At 48.5% G+C, this 26385-nt stretch overlaps 1 protein-coding gene across 2 annotated transcripts; it reads left to right on the forward strand.

Annotated features, from left to right (window-relative positions):
- Positions 1-696: 696 nt before the first annotated feature.
- On the forward strand, positions 697-26335 carry LOC119168626 (organic anion transporter 3). Of its 2 annotated transcripts, none has more exons than XM_075865328.1 (5): positions 697-812; positions 908-1173; positions 12039-12306; positions 13074-13385; positions 25722-26335. In XM_075865328.1, exons 2-5 carry the CDS (start codon positions 1070-1072, stop codon positions 26148-26150), a joined length of 1113 nt encoding a protein of 370 aa, XP_075721443.1. In that variant the 5' UTR covers positions 697-812; positions 908-1069; the 3' UTR covers positions 26151-26335. The 2 variants fall into 2 exon arrangements, with proteins under 2 accessions (XP_075721443.1, XP_075721444.1); XM_075865329.1 differs by lacking the exon at positions 25722-26335 and adding an exon at positions 19761-20048.
- Positions 26336-26385: the final 50 nt, after the last annotated feature.

Raw genomic sequence — 26385 nt, forward strand, 5'->3', positions numbered from 1 at the left:
GAATGATACTCTTCCAAGAATCACTCACTCAAAGTCCAGCGCGGTTGTCGTTCTGCTGCCTCCGAAGTTGCTCTTCCAGGAGAGCTCGCGTCTTCAATTGGCCGCTCTCCAAACACCAAACTTCCTCGCCGTTAGCGCGTCAGCTTCCCACACGCAGCTGTTGCAACGCGTCTTCGCTCGCTGGCGGTAGACACACTCTTCTGCTTGTAGCACGAGTCTTCACCACTCAGGGGGAAATCCTCTTCATTACCTGCTTTGTAACTGAGGACACACGCCTTCGCCGACAAGGCGGGACACCCTACGCACCCTGGCGCACACTTTCTTCTTCTCCTGCTTTGTCACTGAGGACAAAACCTTCGCTGATAGACACGGCAGAAACACCCTAGGCATACTGGCGCAAGCTTTCTTCTTCTCCTGCCTACGCACACGCGTGCGCAAACATTCTTCTTCTCCTGATCTCCCTTCTCCACTGTTCACTTAAATATCTTTCCCGCTAGATTCCAGAAAATTCTAATCATTTCGTCGGCGCGATGCACAGTCAGGGCTGGGGAACCGGTGAGACGTTTCAAGAGCCGTCTGCGACATGTGACGCAACTCAGCATCACCACGCCCATTTCCTTCGAGATCTTTTCAGGGCTTGCTCGGCTGCCAATGTCAGGAGGTTCGTCGGCAAAACTACGCTTCTCAGAGGTGCGGGGACAGTGCGCCCGGGGAGTCTTTGTAGGCTTGTTTTCTTCTTTATCGTTGACGTTGAGGCTTCTCTATAGCGCTTGGTCGCCAGAATGCGGCGGCAAGCTCCTTTTTGAGCGCTGGTTTGTGACACTCCCACAGTGTTTGTGATTAGGGGGTGACCACCGGTTTCATTTTTGTCTGCGTGTCTTTTTTTGTCCACTCTTCATACGGACAGGTGTTGTTCCACGACTGGTCTACGTACGTGCTGACGCGGCCTGTGGACCACTGGTGCAAGCCTCCCACGCTGTTCGCCCACCTGACGCGCGACCAGTGGCTGAACGTGAGTGTGCCCGTTGTGGAGGACTCGCAGGGCAACCGTCACCACAGCCAGTGCGCCATGTATGACCTCAGCACCATAGTGTTCAACGGGTCCCGACTGGAGGTGCCCTGCGACGGGTGGGACTATGACCTGCCAGCCGACGCCAGCACCGTCGTCTCCAAGTGAGTATTCATTTGCTTATACTTGGGAGTTGGTTCAAGTGTAGTTAGAAAAGCAGCGCGACTGGAACAGAAAAGGAAGTGACCACAAACATACGAGCGCTGACTGGCGAATTCCTTGAGTGCTGTCTCCTCCGTCATTTGGGAGGGGGGGGTGCAGAATACTACTATATCACTGAGTTAAACAGAAAAAAATTCAAGCTAGAAGTAAGAATGATTGCTTCAACAGCAGGTGAAGCAGAGGTGACAGACGTGGTTTTCTCGTTGAGAGCGTAGTGTCATTGTTGGAGGCGCTTTATTAATGAACGAATTCATGAAAGACCCTGTTTTGTTTTATTGTGACTGGCCATGGCATCATTGTTCCTGTCCAAAGACCACAATATAGAAAGATTGAGACACTATCGAACCGGTATATATTGTGTAGTTGTGTGTTCGAAGTGTAAATTTCGCACTTAACGTTGTGGTCGATTAAGTTTTTCTCACTTTTACCAAGAGTTATGCTGTCTTCCCTTTTACCAAGAGTTATACTGTCTACGAAGGCCCTTATTCTAGTTCCGTATGACATACATGAGTACGCGTAATTAGCGGCGACAACTGAATGGTACCTAAAGCGGCACTCAGTTATGCCGCGTACACTCGACATAACAATGTTGGAACAATAAAACACAAAGCTAGACCTGCTAAAAAAATAAAGCCATTATGACGTCTTAGTGTTCGCGCATGGCATTTATTTGAAGCAAAGCCTCGAAAAACGAACGGGCAGAGCACGCACCCACACGATGACGATGAGGGAAGAAAGTGAAACGAATGATGGCCATTACGATAATGCAGTGGTAAGGAAGCAGGAAATAACAAATGCCCACACAAAATCCACCACGTGGAAGTCGATATTCTGGCCATCGAAAGCCAAGTGTCAAGAAACGTCGTGTGAAAGGTTTCATGCGAGAAACGTGGACAATCTCGGTGCACAACTATGTTCAGCCCGATGAAGTGCAGTTGAAATGTGCCAGAAAAAGCGGGGATTAGTGTCGAAAGCAGAAACTCGTCACCAGGTCGGAAATATACAACGCGATGGCATGCGTAATAAATTATTTTACACGCTGTTGGCCTCGCTTCTTTGTTGATGCGAGTCTTTTGGCGAGACTGGGCCACACGATAATGTATTCTTTGATAGACGACTGACATGAATTAACATCGTTAATATAGGAGGACACGTCGAGAAAGGTAGTAGAGGGACGTCTGTGAAGGAGGTAGAAAGGCGAGTAGCCAGTTGTGTGCTAAAGGCCCGTGTTCTATGCGAAGGTCAGGAATGGTAGAGCTATATTCCAGTTTTTGTAGTCAAGTTGGACGTAAACGGCTATCATGTCAGCAAGAGTACAATTAAATCATTCAGTGAGACCATTGGTCTGAGGGTGGTAGCTTGTAGCTGTCTTTTGAGTAGTTCCGAATACGCGTAGTACTTCATTTAACATTTTTGACAGGAACACCCTTCCGCCGTCACTAAGTAGAACACGTGGAACCACATGACGCAAGATTATGGCGTGAAAGCGTGAAAAATGAGCGCAACAACTTTCACAGCTGAGCTAGTAATCACAGAGGTTGTGTCAGTGTAGCTTGTCAGGTAGTCAACGGTAGTCACTATTCATGGTTTGCCAGCACGGAATGGTTGCAGAGGTTCCGCGGGTGCAGAAGTCGAAAGTTTACGACACCGACATGAGAAGAATGGACGTACCTACGCTACGCTACAAGAAAATTCTGGTCAGTATGAACGATATCGAATGCGGTCAAGTTTTTTTAACGAAATAGACAAGTAGTCATGACGACCAGCTGTCAAAACCAAGAAAACCAGCAGTTACTCGGTGGCCCCGTCCTATGAATCAGCGGCAGTCACACAGTCCTATTCATCGATTCAGTCCTTGATGTCTTCTCTCCGATGACAAGCAAAGAGTAAGGGACCATCCTGCTAGTAAAAATCAACCTTCTACCCACTCTCTCTGTTCCCTTGAGCAGAGCTCTCCCAGTTGCGTAGCGGCTGTTGCTACAGAAGGGAGTGGAAGGTTGGTTGCTTCTTGGTGTCCGTCTTGTCTTGTCGTGGCTGCTGCTGCTTGTTCGGGGATGGAAGCCAGCACATTTCGAACGTTACACCAACTCGACTTTATATACAGAAACTTATGTACATAATGTTTTTTTCTTTTATTCGGTGAGTGCCCCGCTTTGCTCAAAAAGGCGTTACAGCAGGAGGGTTACAGACTGGAATAAAACAATTCTTCGTTTATGCAGCACACTTGCTTGTCTTGCAGCCGGATTTAATCTCTAATGGTCATCACAAAAAAGGAATTATAAAACATGGTCGTTCTTGCACGATACTCTTTCACTTTGCGTCGGTGGCCATGTCGACTAGATATGTAACTGGGTTCACTGAAATAGTTATGACGGTCAATCCCAGTGCGCCCATGAAAAACAGAAAAGAAAAACTTCAAACGCAGTTTTTTCCTGCGTAAAGAAAGCAATTCCCAACCCAATTCAGCTTTCATAGCACTGGTTGTCTTGTCGTGGCTGCTGCTGCTTGTTCGGGGATGGAAGCTAGCACATTTCAAACGTTACACCAACTCGACTTTATATACAGAAACTTATGTACATATTTACAAGACTTCACCGTCGGAACCGTCGCATGCTGCCTCGGCAGAGCCGATAGTGCAGAGCACTCTTTGCTGCGACCAGACTCCCCTGCGAGGTTTCGGAAGCCAGGTTGTAATACCTCGGTTGCCCCTCCCGATTCTCCTTACGGCCAACCAAAGCAATTTAGTCCGTTTATTGGACAGACAAAACACTTGTTGCCGTCCGCTCCTCTCGCTCTCTTCTTCCCGCACTCGACTGCTCGGTCGGAAAGAGAGAGACGAAAGGACCGGCCTGCACACAACGTTCCGGGAACTGTGTGAACGCACACAATGGTGGCGCCGATCGGCTGCGGGCCTCCTGCATCGCCGTGGGATGACTACGCTGTCCAGCACGACAGCAGTCCCGCGGACTCTAATCCTGACGGATGGGTGGCTGTGCACTGTCCTCACGTCACCCGCCGGCAATCGGCAGTCCGGGGACCATTTAGCTGGTTGCTAAAAGCGGCGACTGATCGCGGTATTCTTGCCAGAAGGGGCGCGCTTACGCCGAGATTATCGTCTCCCGAAAATCGGCTTTTTGGGAAGCGCGCCCTTTTGAGACCGAGAAGACTCGCTCCCATGGGCTGCGACGCCAGACCTTACACGCCTTTTCCAAGATTCTCGCAAGCGCTCAAATGCAGCTACGCGAATAACAACAAAGGTATGGCGCCGCACGTCCCCAACCCTGTGGCCACACTTCGCAGTTCCTTGAACGCCAGAGGCGTTTCTGCAAACCGTGCAATACTTTCTCTGCTTAACCTTTGGGGCCCCACCAAACGGACGCCCCCACATAGCAAAAAAAGAAAAAAAACCAACACGAGGTCACTGTGTACACAAGTACAATCTATAAAGCAGACAAGTCAAACAACAACAAATTTCCACATGCTTACAGCGTATATATACAAAAAAACACTTCACTGAAACACACACACACCCTTCCGCACATGGTGCTGTTCAAATTCAACCAAAATACCAATAACTCCTGCATGCTACACACACGCACATGAGAAACAATACACTTCACTGAGGCACAAAGACCATTCAACGCGTGGTGCTGTTCAATTGTCCACAGGTTCGCGCACGTCACTCTTGAGTGTCCACCATGCGCCTAGTCCTCTAGTGTCTCGACCCCCGGAGCACCGCTGCCGATTACCCAGCACTCATTAGGCACCCTCGCAAGTGCATCTGCGTTGCCATGCTCGACGCCTTTCCTGTGCTCCACCACTACATAATACCGCTGAAGCGCCAAGGCCCAACGGGTAAGCTTAGCCCCAGGAAGAGTGCCCTGGATGAGAAAAACTAGTGGGTTGCAGTCTGACACCAAGGTAACCTGTGCGCCGAAGAGCCAGAAATTAAACCTGTTCAGACCCCAGATGACTGCAAAGGCCTCTCGCTCAATAGTCGACCAGCGCGTTTGAGTTGGAGAGAACTTGTGGCTCGCAAATGCGATCGGCACCTCGGTACCATCGTCCGCACGTTGCGACAGGCAGAGTCCAGCCGCGACCGCGGACGCGTCTGTAAACAGCCAATACGGCCTCTTGGAATCTGCGGTCGATAATGCCGCTGCCTCACACAGTGCGATCTTAAGCCGCTGAAACGCCCTTTCAGCTTCTGCGGACCACGGAATTCGGTTCGGGATTCGCTTCCCCGTTAGCTCTGTCAGGGGCCTCGCTACCTCTGCGTAATCTTTCACATAGCTTCGGTAGTAACCAGACAGGCCCAGTACGCTGCGTAGTTCTCCTTTAGTCTGCAGCGCTTTTAAACCTTTGATCGCTGCAAGCTTCTCAGGGTCAGGTGCATGCCGCCCCGATGCCTACCACATGTCCCAAAAACCGGATCGATGGACGAGCTACCTGACACTTATCCCTCTTGACCTTCAGGTTAGCCCGCTTTAGGGTCTCAAACACCTGCCCCAGGTGTTCCGCGTGCTCTTCGAGCGTTTCGCTAAAAACGGCTATATCATCCAGGTATGCACAGCAGTATCCACTGTGTGGCCTTAGCAGTTCGTTCATTGCCCTCTGGAATGTTTAAGCAGCGTTTTTAAGCCCGAAGGGCATTACCGTCCAGGCAAACTGTCCGCGATGACACGCAAACGCTGTCAGCAGGCGCGAAGAGGACTCGAGTGGTACCTGGCAATAACCTCTTCGCAGGTCGAGCAGCGTTATGTACTTCGCTTTTCCTACGCTCATTATGAGTTCTTGCTGAAGGGCCATTGGGTATGCGTCCACCACCGTCCCCGCGTTTAATGCCCGAAAATCGACCCAGACTCGCATGCTGCCGTCTTTCTTCGGAACGCATACCTGCGGATGGGCATACGGGCTCTCGCACGGAAAGATCAAGCCCAATTCGAGCAGCTCGTCTACCTGCCTCCCCACCTCGGCCTGCAAGCTTTTAGGTACCCTGTACGGATGCAGGCTTCTGTGGTCAAACCCATCTTGCAATATTATCTCGTGTGGCCTTACTGCCGCTACCGTTGGCCCCCCGCCAAACTGCTCCACATGCCTCTTGAACACTTTGCAGATCAACCCGTGTTCCCGTTCTACAAAATGGGCTACCATATCGCGCGACGGAAAAACTTCTTCACTATGCATTGCCCCTGGCTGTGGGGCCCACTCTACTTCACCGAAATCACCATCCTCTTCGAACATTACTCCTACCGACATAACCCTGGACTGATATGGGCGCAGCTTATTCGCGTGCACCAGTTTCCAGTTACCTGCCGCCATCTGCACGAAATATGAATGCTCGCGGTATCTCTCGGTGACACTGCCTGGCCCTTCCCATTTCGGAAACATTTTCCCTGGCCGTTGATCATTAAACGCGAGTACCAAATCACCGACGTTAAACTTTTTTGCCTTCGCCCTTTTGTTAAATTGTGCAGCGTAGGTGTTTTGCGACTTCGAGCTGACCATTTCCGCAACCTGCGCCGCACGCCTCAGCTGCCCTCGTAATTCTTCCATCTACGCCGCTGGCGACGCTCCCAACTCTCCCAGCACTGCAGTTTCCCCCGTCCAAGTCCTCTTAAGTATACTTAACGGACCCGTTGGTTGTCTCCCATACAGCATCTCAAAAGGCGCTACTCCGGTCGTGTCGTGTGGGACTTCCCTGTACCCCCACAGCAACAAAGGCAGAAATTGATCCCAATTCCTACCCTCCTTCTTAATATGTGGTATAGCATGTTCTTAAAGGTCCTGTTCCATCGCTCGACCACCCCATTGCTCTCAGGGTGCCCCGGCGTGGAAAATCGAGGGGAGCAACCAAGTTTCGACAAAAACTCTCTTGTCAGTGCCGCTATAAAGTTAGTGCCGCAGTCGGACGCTATAACCTCGGGTATGCCTGTTCTGCTAAATACTGCCAGTAGTGCATCGCAGGTTGCCCTAGCGTTTAATGAACGCAAACACACTACCTCGGACTAGCGCGTGCATAAGTCGATGACGCATAAACAGTACTTATGGCCCCGGCCTGATACTGGCTCCAACGGCCCAATAACGTCCACGTTAACCTGCTGAAACGGATATCTTGATCTCGTAAGGGGTTCGATCGGAACGCTGTCCCCGCGACGCCAGTCTGCCCTCGCCGCGAAACCATGACAACTGTTGCAGTGCCGTCATACGTCGTCTCCTACGCCTGGTCAATAAAAACTGTACTTGATCCCAGAGCACGTTTTACGGCAACCAAAATGCCCGGCCCAGCTTGACTCGTGCGCCAGTTACAAAACTTCCCCTCTGCGGCATTCCGGCAGTACCAGCAGCGTTACCGATTGCCCAAACACCTTATCCTTATGATAAAGTAACCCGTCGATTACTAGCATACTGACTTTTCCTGTCGCTGCTCCTCCCCACGCTTCCTGTTAAGTCGGGTCTCCCCGTTGTTTCTCGCCAAACTCGTCTGACGCGGACCTCTCCTTCATGCCGACACTCGGGGCTTCATTAGGCAACATGTTGTCATCCCGCTGATCCCCTTCATCGCGGCTTGCTACAGCTACCTCGCTGATCAACACCTCCTCGGTGGCGTGTCGCTCTACCAATTTTACACGAGTGTCCACCTCGTCCTGACGCCATACGGCCTCGGCGTGCTGAGGCTCGCTTTCGAACTCTGGCCGAGTGCCGCCCACTTCTAAGGTACCCTCCACTACCCCATCGAGGGTGCTCTCCTCGTGTAGTAGTTTCCATGCTTCTTCGGAAAGTAGGCAATCTGTTCGTGCCATTAGACGGTCCATTAACGCGCACAACACTGGGATTGGTTCCCTAACGTCGGAAAAAACTCCACGCTCACGCGAAATAGTCAGTGGAATAACTGCGAGCTTGGCCTGTACTTTCTCCCCGAACGCCGAAGTCAGGTTGACCATCCCATGCGGTTGCACCAACTCTGGCGGGACCACGCTCTCATGGACTACTGTAATTTCCGCACCTGTGTCCAACACTGCTCCTATATGTTTGTCTTTGCAGTCGAGTGATATTGGGATTAAATTGCTGTGTGCAGCTGGGGGACCTTCAATTGAAACACGCGCCGCTAAGCTGTCTTCTTTACTGTTCGGAAGCACTCCCGTCGGCTGTTTCTGACGCTGTGGGCAATTCTATTTCTGGTGCCCTGTACTGCCGCAACTGTAGCAGGCCCTGGACTTTGGTTTCCACTCCACGATACGGTTTTTCCCAGCCCCGCGGCCCTTCATTGCCTCTTCATTGGATCTATTCCTGCTCGCGCTTTTCGACTCCGCCACGCTTTGCTTCGCCTGCCTCGCGGCACTGTTCGTCCCCTGTGCTTCTTCAAACGTTCGCAGCAGCGCGGATATCTCTGGGGCGCTCATCCACGTTCTACCTTCTTGGAGTGTCACATATCGCAAGGCCTCCTCCGACAAATTTTTCTTTAATTGGTCGGCCACCAAAAGCTTGACTAGGCCCTCGAATGTCGACACCCCTCTTGCCTGAAGGTAAAAGTGGAGGTAGCTCTCTAAACGTGTCGAAAAAGGTCTCCACCCCTCGTTCACACGCTTGCCTGACCCCAAAAATCTTTTTAGATATTTCCCGGCAGAAAGTTTGAGCTCGTCCAGCACCGTTTGCTTGATTACCTGTTAACCTTTGTGCTCTGTTGGGCTTAGCCGCGTGGACAAAAATGGGACACTCTCCGCTACCAGCGGGAAAACTAAACGTCCCCAAAACTCTCCCGGTATCTCGTACACTTCTAGGGCACTCTCCACGGACTCAAACCACACTGGTGCTTCAGCCTCGGCTGGAAATTTAGGTAACACTTCTGTGAGGACTTTTGAGTAGCATCTCAGTTCGTTACACGGATCCCGCCTGCCGAACTCTGGTCCACTCCACCGAAAGCTTCCGCCCATCATCTGCGACAGCCTCTCCATCTCCAACCGCAATTCCTGCAGTCTACGCTCCGGCATGAGATTTTCGAAACGGTCATCTTTCTGGCTCTCCCGCGCTCTCGTCCCCCGACTCACGACTCATGGCCTGCGCTCACCTGTCCGGGTTTAAGTGGGCAAACCTCGTGTCCGTAGGACGCTTTAAAACTCAAAAAAGGCAACGCCACCCCTGAGATGTGAGAACACCAGAGGACTCACCACTTTTGAAGTTTCTGCTCGCTGGTTGCTCGATGTCGCCGGGGTTGTCGCCGGAATGATGAATTGGGATGACCGTAGCTGGACCCCTGGCTTCCTCGGGTCGATGACTGCCACACTGCCGCCTCCTAAGCTCGGTGACTTGGCTCTTCGTTGGAACAGCCGATGTCTTGGCTTTTGGTCTTGCGTGTTTTCGCAACACGACGATCTCTTTGTTGCGCAGAGCACTCTTTGTCGTCGTCATCTCGATCCTGTCGGACTGCGCCAGTAAACCTCAACCTTCTACCCACTCCCTCTGTTCCCTTGAGCAGAGCTCTCCCAGCTGCGTAGCCGCTGTCGCTACAGAAGGGAGTGGAAGGTTGGTTGCTTCTCGGTGTCCATCTTGTCTGGTCGTGGCTGCTGCTGCTTGTTCGGGGATGGAAGCTAGCACATTTCGAACGTTACACCAACTCGACTTTATATACAGAAACTTATGCACATATTTACAAGACTTCACCGTCGGAACCGTCACATGTTGCCTCGGCAGAACCGATAGTGCAGAGCACTCTTTGCTGCGACCAGACTCCCCTGCGAGGACTCGGAAGCCAGATTTTAATACCTCGGTTGCCCCTCCCGATTCTCCACGCGGCCAACCAAAGCAATTTAGTCCGTTTATTGGACAGACAAAACACTTGTTGCCGTTCCCTCCTCTCGCTCTCTTCTTCCCGCACTCGACTGCTCGTTCGGAAAGAGAGAGACGAAAGGACCGGCCTGCACACAACGTTCCGGGAACTGTGCGAATGCACACAATGGTGGCGCCGTTCGGCTGTGGGCCTCCTGCATCACCACGAGATGACTACGCTGTCCAGCACGACAGCCGTCTCGCGGACTCTAATCCTGACGGATGGGTGGCTATGCACTGTCCTCACGTCACCCGCCGGCAATCCGCAGTCCCGGGACCATTTAGCTGGTTGCTAGAAGCGGCGACTGATCGTGGTATTCTTGCCAGAAGGGGCGCGCTTACGCCGAGATTATCGTCTCCCGAGAATGGGCTTTTTGGAAAGCGCGCCCTCTTGAGACCGAGAAGACTTGCTCCCATGGCCTGCGATGCCAGACCTTACACTGCTGTGCGTGTATGAAAACAGGAGGCACGGCTTGCGGCAGCGGGGTGGTGATGGCATCAGTACCGGCAGGCTCGATTTGTGACGTGCTGCTGGAGAGTGGGCGCAAGCGTTGGCCTGAGCGAAGCTCCAGGGGGTAGAGCAGCATGAAAAATGACCGAGGACCGAAAATCCCCCTCCAGCACGAGTGACATTGTGGTTTCGATGGCATTTATTGAAGAAAAAAAAAACTCTGAAAACTGACAGGCAGAGCATACACCCACACGTTTATGATGAAATGACGCAAGGTGACGATGAGGACAGGGACACAAACGTATGGTGATCAATATGGTCATGCAGTAGTGAGGACGGAGAAAAGAACAAATGCCCACACTGTATCCATATATGTGACTGAGTTCTAGGTGATGGGCTAGTTTACGGGCGCACGGCCGTATTATTTATTGTCCTAGAACAAAAGTTCAACGCACCAGGCCCACCAATTCACAAGATATATAATGTTTTTAAGATGAAAGACATCGATGTAAAGTACTTGTGCCCATCCGTTCGTTCATCCGTGCCCAGGAACATTGTTAGCTGTAGCCACAGAGTTTCCAAATATACACTAGATGGAACTCTGGCGCTAGTGTCTGTGGGAGCTTCAACGCATGGCGCTTCAGTGAGCACGGAAATTGTGGATAGGGCATGAATTCACCTTACCTTCGTACTTCTGGCTCCGTGTGTGTTCGTGTGGCTTGAAGCTGTTATCCCACGAAACAAACATCAGAAAATGTACAGCGGTTGCACTTTACAACATCCTTCTTTTATGCTTACCATTTCAAACTGGGTCACGAAGTTTAGACTCGTTTTCCTTCGAAACAAAAACCGAAACACAGCAAGAAACAAAGCCACAAGTGCGATTCACCGCCCTCAAGCATGAAGACTAGGCAAATTCGTGTCTAGCCCATCATTCCCTTGGTCGCTAAGTGATCGTCGCGCCTAATTACCCTCTAGGTAACCTTAAGAAACTCTATGACTGTAGCCTCTCCCCTCCCTCTCTAAGCAATCATGTGACAGCAGAGCATCGTGCAGCAACAGTTGCGCTGCCTTAGCTGTGACTTCTCCCCCCTGCACTCTCTCACGAATCACGTGATTGCTGAATGTCAAACGAAATAAAAAGCACAAGAAAAGGAAGACCAAAGAAAAAATTACCATGAATCGCAGCAGAGAAGTGACACTAATCTGCCTCCGTTTAGCATGAGTTCGTATAATCGCGCTTTGACCATCGTGCAGATTCCATTCAAGTTCCAGGCTGATATATTCGTTTCTAAATAAATGTTTACTACTACTACTCCCGCGTGGTGGGAGACGCTGCAGGTGAGACCATTGCCAGGGGACAGGACGGCGGTGTAGGATGACTCGCATTTCTTACGGTTTTAACTTTTCACGAGAAGCTACACATTCATCATTCTTATGCTTCGTTCATTAGCTTTACATAAGACCATAATTAGCTCATAAAACGGCTCGTTAGACCATTGCATTTTTATCATCTGCAACGCCTCTCAGGTGGCACCTGGTGTGCGACCGCGCACCGTACGTGGTCATGACGCACGTCTACTACACGGTCGGTGAATTGTTGGGCGCCCCGCTGGTGGGACAGCTGGCAGACCGTGCTGGCCGCCGGCCCATGGTCTTTGGCGCCTTGCTGATGTCCATGGCGTCAGTGTTCACAGCAACGGCAGCCGACTCCTTCCCCGCCTTTGTGGTCGCCCACGTGCTCATCGCCTTGTCGACATCCACCACCCACTTCCTGATGTCTATTCTGCTCTTCGAGGTATGACACTCGATCAGCGGCAATAACCTGTTAGCAACATCCTTCCATAAAAACAGAAGAAACCGTGCCGAGTATTATTTAGCATCTGGACGGGACGACGTACTACACCTGTGGCCCATTAGTGATGAGAAAGAGTTGAAACATTGCTTCAATCGAAACATTATTGCCAAATGACGTTCAATTTATTGTAACCATTCCCTATCTGAGTATATTTTACCGGCAGAGAATTTACGCGCCCCACATACTATAAATGTGCCCACTTGTAGCTGTAGAACCAACTCGCCCAAATCAAATCCTTAATGTAACATGTGTTGTGAAGCTTCTAGTCATGCCTATTCGGTGTAGACGTGTACTGTCCTGACGTATATCGTCCATAAATCATATAAATCGGCGTAGTTTGCGGTCTCATTATAACATGCAACGCATGGCTTTGTACTGTCATTCCTGAATAGAGAAGTTTGACCCAAAGGCCATCTCCTACTGCACGGCAAAATGGCCTAGCTAGAATTTTTTTCTGGTGGCTGGGGGGGGGGGTAGGGGGTGCAGTAATGCTTTATCTACGTTCGCGCGTGCATTTCTATAACGTGGGTGCATGTATATGAATGCACAACTAAAAATTTTCTGGTGGCTTCAAACCTCCGCCTTCCCTCGTTGACTATGCCCATTGCAGGACATACACTCGTTCACGTAACCCACGAATGACATATGCTTCTTATTGCAGTGTGAGAACAATGTACTACTTCTGTTTTTTGCGCAACTACACTCAGAGCTCTTCATCGGCCTACCGAGCGCTGTACATCGCTGCAGCCGAGACGGGTGCTCCACTCGTGCACGCCATCTCGTTGTGCCCATGGCTGCAGCACATGGACCTCCGCTTCACGCGCATCGCGCTCGTCTTCAGCATGATCCTGTTGTCACTCGCCTTCCACGCGGTGGCCGAGTCTCCCCGATGGATGCTCGCAGTGGGCGAATACGACGCCCTGACCACCGTGCTGACCAGGATCGCCCAGGAGAACGAGTTCCAGCTCGGAGACGTCTGGCGTCTTGTCCACTATGCAGAGGCCGTCAAACCACTGCAGGTTGGTCGTCCTCAGAGCACGTTTTCGTGCGATGGCAAAATTACTGACACTAACAACGGCTATGCCGTCGGCTTTTCTGCAACCGTCATGTTCCTAATGAAATTCAAACAGATAACGTCCCCTCCCCCCGCATTGGATGCTTTACCAGCAGGTAAAAATGCTAGCGCGGGTGACAAACGCGGCGGCTCAGGCAGATCAACCGATATAAAACGAGCCGACCTGTCTACGTGTCACACAGGGTGCACTCAATAACATGTGTTTGACAATATGTGTTGCTGTGCGTTGGCATTAGATAAGATGTATTGAAAACACGGCACTCACAATAGCAAGACAGCTTCGTTAAGAATCGCCTTTAATGGGTTGGGGGAAAAGTTACAGCTTTGCTGCAAAGGCAAAGCTGTGAACGCGATAGCAACAAATTGGAAGCTGACGCGAAGAACGGCAAGCAAATACAAACATGCTCCACGTTTCTCACGCGCATTTTGCGTGCGAAACATACTCATGGGTACAGATGAACGTGAATAAGCATATCAGTTGTTACTCTGGTGTGCCTGAAAAGCGCGCCCTTGTCGCAAATGGAAGCTGTGCAACGAGTGAAGTGACCTTTGTGCGCCTGGTAAGTTAAAAACATAATCGTTCGGTGAAAGCCCACGACGTAAGATTGTCTCCACCGCGATATAAGTGAGCGCAGACGTGAGGTTACCCTCACTGCGAAGCGAAGTACGCGTGGCAGATGAGAGCGCGCGCCGCCGCGTCGTGACGATCTGGTGACGCGCGCTCACTGCGGCATCTGGCTTGTAATGCTGAAAACGCGATAGTTCCCTCGAGATCCATCTCACCAGCCCTAAGTGCTAGATATAAGCAGCTTGCCGTTTGAACGTTGGACATGGTGCTCTTTTGTGGCTTGGTGACTAGAGCCCCGCCTTCCCAATTGAGAGGTCGGACGGATGTTCAATTCTGCTCACCGGGTTCTTTTTAAGAGTTTTTTTTTCGTTTTTATATATAGATAGGTTTACATATATGGTGAATGACGTCGACGCCCCCGCCAACGCCGGCGGCAAAATCTAGCCGAGAGTGTCCATATAATCGCTACGGCAATAAAAAGATATATAATATTGCTCAGACGAAAGACTGAAAGCCCACGCGCACTGCTGTTCGTCACACTGGGGACACACACTGCATCCGCCCAACTAGCGCACTGTCTCTCAGCTATAGTACGCTAATTCGCGCCGTCGCACAAACGCGCACACCCTAGGTCACAATCCCACCGCTATAGGTTCGTCTCAAGCCACTGTACTGCTGAATACTGCTGCTGCGATCGCTCAGCGACCATGTTTCGTTGTTGCGGGCAGATAATCCACTTGTGACTGCGTTAATTGCTGTGTTTAAGTTTTGTTTTGAAGGAAAGAACAAATCATGTTTCACTTCATGACCTGATTTGAGGTGGTAAACCTACAAAATCTAGGTTGTGAAGCGTAGTTGCCGAACACATGCCGATTGTTTCGTGAGAAAGCAGCTTCGAGCCATGCGAAGCCAGAATGGCCGTAAAATACGAAGACTAAGTGAACTTATGTCATATCCACAATTCCCATGCTCACAAAGGCGCTATGCGCTGCAGCTCCCATAAACACTAGCGCCAGTGCTCTTTCAACTGTATATTTAGAGATCTCCATGCCACACAAGATAGGTGGCACTGCACTCTGTTTCTTTACTTTTGGTTCAGCAGTACCGAAGCTACAGGATGTAAAAAAGCCACACGCTTGCGCAGCGAAACCTAGTCCCCAATAGAAGTACCTTAAAATTAACAGAAGTGGCTGAAATTGACGCTTCTTCAGTGTTTTGCACCACGTCAATATACATACAGTTTAATAAAATCCACTAGAACAAGAGACTCTGACTCTACGATTGTTAGGCGACCATGGGAGTCAATGGTAGTACATGGATATGCCTCGTCTTCGTACTTGCGGATGACGAATCGCATTTGTGGCTTCCTTTATTGCGGTGTTTGGGTTGTCTTTTAAAGAAAAAAACGAGACCTTCTGAACTTCGTGACCCGGTTTGAAATGGTAAGCCTCAAGAAATAAGGTGGTGAAGTGCAACCGCTGAACATTCACCGAGTTTTGTTTCGTGAGAAAACAACTCCAAGCCCCTCGAACACACACGGAACCAGAAGTACAAAGATTAGACAAATTCATGTACTCAGTTTCATCTCTCTTGTTACTTCCCGGTGTCTGAAAAGCGCGCTCTTTTCGCAAACGGACACTGTGCAACAAATGCAGTGGCCTTTGTGCGCCCGGTAATTACAATAGAATCGTTCCGATGAAAGCCCAAGGCGCACGATTGTCCCCACCGCGAGATAGGCGAGTACACGCGTAAGCACCTCCTTTCCGTGGCGAAAGGTACGCGTGGGAGATGAGAGCGCGCGCCTCCTCGTCGTGACGATCTGGCGACGCTCGCTCATTGCACTATCTCGTTGCTAATGCTGAAAACACGATAGCCCCCCCCCCCCCCCCCCCCTGAGATGCCCATCGCCAGCGGTAAGTGGTAAATATAAATAGTTTGCCATTCAGGCGTTGAAGAAGATGCTCCTTCGTGGCTTAGTGCAAACGCCTCTTCAGACGTCAGACATTTGATTCCGCGCGCCGGAGTCTTTCCAGATATTTTTTTTTTCATTTTCAAGTATATAAATACGTATGCATTTACGATGGATGACGGCGACACCTGCGTCAAAATCCAACCTAGAGTGACCATATATTTGCTATCGCAATGAAAAACAGAAAGCCAGTTGAAAGCCATTCCGTGGGCTTCACACTTGATGAGGCCGCAATGACATAAATAACCAAGCTGTGACAGAATGATACCTAAGACTGTGTACCCAATCGAAACCGGACAAAATTAAATCAAACCGTCTTGAAAAGCCGCCGTTTTGACTTGGTAACACATCCGAGTCCCACGACAGTTCTGAAACGAATTTACTTGTTACATGAAAAATCTCTGTACTGCACAAAAATACCGTATATTTCTTTTTTCACTTCAAAAACGTTATAGTATGAATATTATGCTGGGATGGTGCCACTTATGAGTTGCTCAATTGTAGAGACCGCATTATAGGCGATTGCCGATTTTGTTCTAAATGCTATGCATTTCTTAGTTAACTTCGGTGACTTTGCCCGTATCTATCTATTTATCTATCTATCTATCTATCTATCTATCTATCTATCTATCTATCTATCTATCTAGCCACCTACGACGATTAGCTCTCCTGGCCTTTCGATAAGGGGATCACTACCAAAATTAGTATGGCATAAATGACTGTATGACGAGCATAAGTGAATAGAGACAACATAAAAATTATGGCACGTCTGTCATTACTGTCATGATTTACACGTCACGATCTTGCTGCCCGTGGGTAGGTTTCGTTCACATAACATGTTGCAACACTGGCATGGTATGACACGACAGCAAGACGAACATAATTGACCGGCCTTAACGTAGAAATTTGGACATGCATGTCATGTAAGTCATGACTACACGCTGCGCTCATGGTGAGCTCGCAGCCGTTTCGCTAGCTTCAGATAAAGCAAATTCGGTATTGTGTGAAGCGAACGGACCACGAAGGTAAATGACACGTCCAAACATGACAATCATGATATGCGTGTTATTTCCAACATGACTACGTGGAACGACCGTAGCACGCTCGCGGCATTTTCACTAGCTTTACATATACCAAATTGGTTATTACGTGAAGTGAATAGACGATGAGTGTAAATTACACGTCCAAACATAATGATCATGACACGTCATGCACGTCATATAAAATATGACTACATGCCACACTCATGATGCGCTTGCGGCCGTTTTGCTCGCTTCACATATACCAAATTTGGTATTACGTTACGTGAATAGACGACGAACCAAAATACAATGCACAAGCATGATATCCATAATATAGAAGTCATTTACGGCATACCTTCTGCCTACCACTGCTGCTGCTGTTATTACAAACGTTAGTGGGACCGTCGTTACGCGACGATATACAACATACTTGCCCCGCCGCGGTGGTCTAGTGGGTAAAGTACTCGGCTGCTGGTCCGTAGGTCGCGGGATGGATTCCCGGCTATGGCGGCTGTATTTTCGACGAAGGCGGAAACGCTGTAGGCCCGTGTGCTCAGGTTTGGGTGCACATTACACAAACGCAGGTGATCGAAATTCCCGGAGTCCTCCACTACGGCGTCTCGCATAATCATATGGTGGTTCTGGGACGTTAAACCACACAAATCAATCATTATATAAAACATACTTATACCTTATCTAGATACGTGAGTGTGCATAATATTTCTACTTGTGTCCGCCTCGTAACGTTGTGCTCATTATATAAAGCTTTCTCATTCGCGCTTCGTATTTCATTGATTCCCACTGTACCTTGGATCTGCCAATTTTTTTAATTGGTAGATCACTCTATTATTTAATAGCACTGATTTAATAAAATAGGCATGCCTCGAGACAATCTATGGAATGTGTTACAGGAAAGTAAAACTCCAGCGAAAGTGCGTGCCCTTTTTTACTTTATCATAAGCAGGATGAGTTTTTATGCAGGTGTAGCTTCAGCGAGTTTATTCCGCAAAACCAACAACCGTGCGAACCCTGAAAAGCTTTCTCTACCTCATCATAAGCAAACCCATCTCTTACAAAAAACGAAAAAGACGAATCGCTACACGAGAAACGAGTCCACTTCATGTGTGAAATATGAATTGCCCGCTGCACAAGTATGTGTTTTAGATGCGAAGCAGGTCTTTTAATAAACAGTTATAACATACCGGGCGTACCGTGATAGCGGAACCGAAGTGTGCATGCGCAGATACATACCTATACTGCTTACAGTACACGCGCTATTTTTCAGATTTAACTTTATTGTGTTTGCGTGGTGTAGGTATCGTTAGTAAACATGGCGGCGCTTTCCGACGCCCGCTTCGAAGTGATTTTGGCGTAGTATTTGAAAGATTCAGTTTGTTCACAGTAAACGACTGTATAAAATGGCTTCGCTTGCCTTCAGTTATCTTCGCTGACCGAGTATTACGGATAAGCTAGAGTAATTTTTGAGATAGCTTCCCATTACGGACTTCTCTTGGCCTAACTAGAAGATCGATGTAAACAAATCGGCAACATAAATGTCATCGCCTTCAGTGCATGGTTCATATTTATTTACTTTTAGTATTGCTAAAATAAACTAGTAACAATACTTTGAGCGGTGGTAAAGGCAAACATTCTCGTTTTCTTCTGTTTTTCCCTGTTCTTGAACTTATTAACCGTCTGATAGGTGACGCCACTATCCCAGCCTACACTATCCCGCTAAACTATAGGACACTGTCCGCAACCAAAGTTTTCTGCGTGGTAACGCCATTTCCTTAACCTCCGTTATCACGCTAACGGCCAACCATAACTGTCTGTAACTGTCTGTAACTGTCATAACTGTCTGTAAACCATAACTGGAAATGGGCGCTGACGTGACGCTCTCCCTCGCCGGCCGCGCGCTCGCTGCGGCGCCCGCAGCTACCACCTCGTCCGTTCTCCCGCAACACCTGCGGCGACCGCCACTCACTACACCACCGACTCGTTCGTTCACGCGAAATTAACACAACGCGCGCCTAACGTACACTTTGAAACATGTATCTACGTGTCGCCTACTAGACCTACGCCAGCCATCGCTTGCAACGAATCTCCCAGCGGTCACCGCAGCACACGCGTTAGCGCCGTTCAACCCATCATGCCACCCATGCGACACGCTTCTGCTTCGCTTCTCATCAGCGTTCCCTTCGGGGAGATAGTCAAAAGTTTTTCTATCCCGAATAGCCATCATTCGACGAGGCTAAAAACCCGCCACCCGAAAGAGATGCTCTTACAGGTCGGGTACAAAGCTGTTCTGCCTATACGTTTTCTAGTCAGCGGCTATTTTCGGAGCCAGATGGAATGGTGACACTGAAACGGTGTGAATGCTTTCCGAATATGGCAAACTGCTATTCATTTACGCTTACAGCTAGTAATGACGTCAAGAGTAGTACTGCCAATCGTGTACGTGAATATTTCTCGTAGAATATTTTGCCGCATAACAAAGAAACACGTTCTCCCGTTGCTGGAGACTTTTTGGAAATGTTGAGTGGATTAGGTTTTCTTGTCAAAAATACTCCAGAAATATCGGTGTAAACTCACGATTCTTTTGCATAATGCAGTTTACATAATACCTGAAAATTGGCACTCCCCTACTTCTCAGTAGAAGGGCACTTGCACCTTTAGTTATAATAGGAAGGTTCTTTCGTCGACAACGCTTATTCATCTCACGTCCCCTTAACCAATATACCAAACCCCCACGCGTAACAGGCACGCATGCCGTTCCAAATATCTGACGTGCTGCTGCTTCCTGAACTGCGCACCCGCACAGTGGCGCTGTCGGTACTCTGGTTCTGGTGCTTCTTCGCGGAGTACTCAATCCTTCTCGTGCGGCCAAACGCGGCAACCAGGACGTCGTAGCTTGTTGCCATGCTCCTTCTACTGGTGCCCGTATACGCCACGGGCTACCCGCTGGTCATCAGGTGGCCCCGCCGCACGAGCCTCCACATGACCCTCATGGTGGCGTCAACGGTTGGTGTCGCTGCGGGTGCCACGCACTACTACGAAAGCCCGCTTGTCACCGAGGTGAGGTGAACCCCTGCCTTTACTCTCTCCATATTTTAGACGAGAAGCAGCCCTTTGACTAGCATGTGTAACGCTGTCCGTCCGTGTCTCCATGCGAACGCACCACACCATGATCCCCCTCATAATGGGCGTTGGGGCGGTGCCACGTACGTCACGCCTTATCTCGTGGTGTGCGGTGACATCACTCTCTCCCTCACCTGCCGCGCGCTCACAGCTTGTCACCTATTTTTCGCTCCACACACTTTATCGCCCGCAACGTTAAAGCGCACGTGGCGTTAACGCTATCTCGGCTCGTTGATCTGCGATGAAGAGGACGCCAAAAAGCGAAGCTCCTTCGCCTGATGAAACAGGCGCCGGAGCGATTTGGCGTAACCCGGCCGTCGCCCAGGTTGCGAGGGTTAGCAGAGCCGATCTCGTTCGCGAATGGCGACGCCGCACGTGCAACGCTGACGAGGTGCGAGCCAGAGAAGCCGAACGCAAGCGTCGGCAGCGAAAAACTAACGACACCGACGAGGCGCAAGTAAAAAAAAATGCCTGGCCTGAGTGGAAGGTGCATCACAGTCGCAGCGAAAGCTTGAAGAGTGGCCTTTCAGAGCCTTTCAAAACACTCATTGGTTAACTAGCACACTTGCTTGATACCCACTGGAGCATTCATAATAAATTTTAGGTAGTAGGCCGGCATTCACCATGCTATTTTTTGTCATTTTTCTGAGAAGCATGGTATCCGCTAAACACTTCCAAGGAATTTTGTGGCAATTTATGCAATGGCTGACGACGATGAGGAATTATGGTTGAAGTGGGTATGCGCCACAGTTTAATAGGGGAACAACAACAAGCTTTTGTAATAGGCTGAAGCATTGGATGACCCACTCGTTACGCTATTCACATTGTGCGATTACGGGTTGTTTCGTTGTTTTAAGACGCTTTAAAGGTCCTATGTACGCTATTCATTTCCTGACATCAAGCCTGCCTAAGGCAAGTTTGCCAAGAAGTCCCAAGCGTCAGTGTGGCTCAGTGGTAGAATACTGGGCTGGAACCCAGCTGCGGCGGGTTCGAGCCCCACCAGGTTTTTTTCCCTAATTTCGCGCGATGTGGTTACGGACACCGGTGGTGGCGGACAACTGCGCGTGACCAACTTTGTGATCTTATAGGATCTTTCTCTGTAAAACGCAGATCGCGTCGGTTCGCACCGCTGCTGCTTCGCGTCCTGTCAGGCTTCCCTTCGGGAAGATCGTCCATAACTGTTTTAATATCACTGTATTTCAAATCAGCGAGAGCTCATCAAGTTTACAATGATTGTACTGTGTTGAGGAAAGGACGAACCACCGTGCCCATGGCGAAGCCCACCCGAATGAGCTCTTCTTTATTCCGAATGCTGGTCTAATCCCCCGATGATGATAATGCGCTCCTCGTCTTGTACGCAATTTGTTACAGTACTAAATGAAACATACTAATCGGCCCAAAAAGAAAAACTAGTACGAAAACAGCAGCGAACAAGCTGGGCAGCACTGCACTAGCGAGTGTAGTTTACTCAAGCGACACGTCACCGATATACGGAATAGAAAGAAGCAGAGGTTCCAAACATTGCGGTATAATGGTTTAGCAAGTTACAGAAACGTATGCGCGAATGCCGTATGGGACTACGGTAGCCCTCCTTCACTATAACTCATTGTGTATAAGGCACTAATAGCTCTAGTGACAGTGCTCTCCCGGTCGACAGATACATCGCTAACAATGAGTAGCATGTTGCCAATGATTTAAATAAATGAAACATTTCAAGCAGCCCAAAGGGATAACTAATATGAAGACGACCGCAATGAGACTGCTGCAACAGCGACTATTGCGTACCGAAGCAACATGTACATGATATGCAAAAGGATTGAAAACACAAAGCGTGCTGCAAAAAAGGCGTAGGGCATGACTTGAAACAAAACTAATAAAGCACTTACATGGTGCCCAGCTTCTATGATGATTTCATTCTTCTACGCCCAACCATCACTTACGCTTTTTTAATGCACATGCCTTCATAAGCGCTATTATAAAGAAAAGTAAACTTTTTGGAGTATTATATAGGCAGAAGCACGTGGCACAGTACACACACTCGCACTAACATATCCCGAACTGAGACTCGCAGCGGTTAGTGTTGGAACATATACAACTTGTATTAATACGTGAATTAAGAACTGCTAAGCACACTGCACATAACGAGAGCACACTTTTCTCGCAGCCTACAGTTGATAAACTGAATTTTATCGCTAAACAAAGGTAGCTAGGGGCACTCATCCTTTTCAATGAAAAGAACCCCTAAAACGCCGTGTGCTGTCTCGTGCTTCTACCAAAAATCGTCGCCAGAAAAAAAAACGTACCTCATATTGCCCCAAGGGTGTATGCCCAACTAGATGCGCGCCCTTGTCGTCTTTAATCATAATTTTTAAACATCATGCTCTACACGCTCTTCAAGACACCTCTTGTTTCGACCGAAATGTAAAGTTCTCCAGGACATGAGTGTGGAGTGTACGGTGTACGTGAAACATTTCACAAGTGCCCTCTCCTGCTTCTCGCAGCCGTGTTTTGCCCTATCACAATTGCATTACCGACCCTTCCTGATTTTTTCGCTTGCTGAGAGGACTGTGCGGAATCCCTTTCTTGCACGCGACTTTCCAGAGATTATGTGAGAGCTTACAAATATATCGCACAGCATTGTGGTTTAATCCTTGAGGACAGAGTAGCAGTCGTCACCTCATGTGTTTCACTTCTCAATTTCTACAGGAGTGTCTAGGCAACAGACGTAATACCGTATAGACGGGAGCCAACAACCTCTAATCAGCACACCTAAATAACAAAACAAAGTCGCATGCCACGTGTGCACCACTTTTTCAACGCTGACTGCATGCACGGAGAAGCCACGTCCTTTTTGGCAATCGTTGGATGTGTATGAAAACAATTCCGTCTGAACCCCTTACAATAAAAACAAGCAAAAGTGTTCTTCGTTTCACGCGATCATCAAAGCTTCAAATTTCAAAGAAGCTTCTTGCAGCAATTTCGTCTTGAAATCGGTCCTCGTCTTATTCTTTGAAATACGTTTAAAATACATTAAGCAGATATCAGGTCTCCCTGTGTATTTAACAAACAATCATCTACCTAGTTAAGAACCACTAACCGCCCCTCCTTCTTTTTTAAAACATTGCTCAAGTTCTTATTGAACTCAATAAAATGGCACCACATATGAACATGTGCAATGTCCCTGTCATTCGAGTTGGCGTTTTTCATCAAACATGACAGACTGAGATGAAACAATGAAAACGATATAAAAGAGCCAACCCTAATGCCTGGGCCGTTCAATAAAGGAACATCACCATTCTTTTCGATGCAGGATTTTACAGAAACTAAAAGCATGTCATGCAGCACAGGATAATATGTCTTCAATATAGACCTAAAACGCATTGCCAATACTATAATAGGACCACGAGGGACCGCAAGGTCCCCGTACTTTCTGGAGTTTAACCTAAGCTCATAGCTATTAAGCAAATGCAATAATCATCATATGTTAATTAGACACATTTCGCAGTAATAATATCAGTCATCTTAATATTCACACCTCTATACGCTTTCGCGTAAATATGCTTTCCTCCTTGCCTGTATCATAATAATAATGTGTGCAGTGATGCTGAGGCCGTTTAAAAACTGAGATATACCATCAAATACGATGGAGCTCTTCTGTGCTGCCTTTTCATCAGATTTAAGAAAATATTTTTATAGGACACATAACTCACTTAGAGTAAGTTGACTTCTATATTCTGACAATGGCAGCGAATGCCACATAACAATCTTCAATGGTTGTTTTCTTAGAAATATTTGATTGCATTGCCAACTCCTAGAAGCGCCCTCATTTCATAACACCGCGAAAATTGCGAGCCGTAAGCGTCCACACTGCTGTGACCGGACCAGTATTTTTCGAAAAGAAGCAATGAAAACGGTCCTGGGAGCACGGCGGCAACTCGTGGTGGTTTTATGCGCGCGAACCGTGTCGGACACGTTGTTCGATGTATCCATTCGACCATTTTGATGTTAACGTAGGCGTAGTTTACTGGCTTTCCCTGCTTTGGGATCTCCGCAGAAAAGATGCTTTGACGGAAGAGGTGCAGCTCAGGCAATGACGTCAGCGCTAGTTCAGCGGTGTACTTACAAGATGCTCCGGTGCCCATTGAATTGTGCCGTCTTGTTCTCGGCCACCACCGAGGCAGGAGGCGGCAGTCTTGAAGACCAGGGAAAAATACGCACGTGTCATTCTCGCTGCATATTTGTAAATACAGTTGTTTTTGAAGAACAAGCGTCCTGAATACCGCGGCCCTACACTGAGGTCCCTCGGCTGTTTGAGGTGGCTTTGAAACTGAAGTACCCAGTTCCTAGTCGAAACAGCATGTAGAAGATATATATATTGTATAAATGTCAACGAAAGGAATGTGCCTTCAGTATTTTTATTGATGCTACATACTAGCCATACTTTTCCTTCTCTTTCACCTGCTTGTCCTGGCACGGCCTCTGCAATTTCTTTTCAGCACTGTGCGATTGTGGTTAGCTTAAATGTGTGAAACACTATATCTGACACTATGGTTTGATTGTGGCCTCACCAGAAAGTTTTCATTCTCTTTTATTCATTTTATTTCATGGTAATGATTCTTCTACGCATTTTCACATCATGGTTCTATATTATAAATTGTTTAATCTATGCTTTCGTTATGCGTTGCGCATCGCTTTCCTCCTAAAGATGATGTCTCTGAAAACATGACCTCGGCAAGCACACTCTTGCCCTGATCTTAGATGATTTTGGTAACCAACTCTTGCTTTCTTGCAAGCCAATATCAAGGTTATCTTTGAGTTAAGCATAATACATTCTTCTACACTGCTCTCCCACTCTGCCGGCTGATGTTGTCTATCACTTATCTCAAGTCAGCCACTACATGTACGAGACGTCATTTGCTGAAGGAACGTCGTCACAATTGTCCCCGGCAGATCTTCACTCTTAAAAGAAAATGACATTATATATATTGTGCTTACCTTTCACTTGAAACCAAATTAAAACATGCTTTACAGTTACCTTGGTCTAGAAAATGCTCCGACGTAAAGAAAATACGAACCATAACATTTGCAGTGCTCCAGATGTTATTGTGCTCAACTTTTCAAAAACATTTCAAAACGTAGTTTATATGGAGTGAAATTTGCTAGGGCCACGTGGACTTAAATTTGGCTAAAAGGTAAATAACCACAGGTGATCGAAATTGTCGAAGCTCTTCTGTACGGTGTCTTTCAAAATTATACAAGCATTTTGGTGCCTTCGAATGAACCGATTATTATTCGAGATATTGAAATACATGTACAGTGTTTCCTTGCGTATTGCGATGTATGTACGGCTATATTTACTATATGAAATACGAATCCTGCTACTAGCCACCATGAGGTTCAAAATCAATGGCGAGCTCAATAGAGATGTTTCCAGTTATTTAGGCGGAAATAATCATCAAGTAAATTATTTAATAAATTACTAAGTAACCTAGTCATTCTTTGCTTGCTTGCGTGCTTACGTGATTGTACGCTTAGTTTATCGATTGACTGTTTGCTAAAAAGCGTTGGCTCGCGTTCGTCCAGCAGGTCATGGGCTTGCTCTTAGCCATGGTGCAGCTGTGTTTGCTGGTGGCCAAGTTGCACACGTACGAGTGCTTCCCGAGTGCTGTCAGGGCCACTGCTGTACACGTGGTGGTCGCAGCTGGATGCCTCGGTCAAGGCATGGCCCAGTTCCTGGTGGATGTCGCGCGTGTCGCGGACGCAACCTCGGCGCTCCTCATCATGTCCGCGGGGCTGCTGACCTGTGAGCTGGCCATCCGCTGGCTCCCCGAGACGAAAAATGTCGAGCTGCCCGAAGTACAGGCAGAGGTTCTGTCCCAGGAATGCCACCCACAGCAGGTTACACCACCGTTCAAAGACGAAGTGCTTCCAGCAAGGAGAACCAGCAGTACACGGGCCAGCTCGAGTCACCAAGCCAGTTCAGCGGGCCGTGGCGGCGCTGGAAGAAAATGAAGCGCGGGGAAATGCTTGGGGCAAGTGCGGTCACCGACTTAAGGACATGGGCCACGTCACATCAGAAAGGACTTTCAGCTGTGTGGCCAGCCATATTAACTGGACCGCAAAACACCTTCTAGAGATATGTGCGGGAGTTGCGCGTTTTATTTTCGCTGGAAGAAATAGATTTATTGATATCCGTACTTTTTCTCGTTATTTCTGGACCGAATCATACCCTGCCTGTCACCATTTG

This window comes from Rhipicephalus microplus, chromosome 6 (assembly GCF_043290135.1).
Source record: "Rhipicephalus microplus isolate Deutch F79 chromosome 6, USDA_Rmic, whole genome shotgun sequence".
NCBI lineage: Eukaryota > Metazoa > Arthropoda > Arachnida > Ixodida > Ixodidae > Rhipicephalus > Rhipicephalus microplus.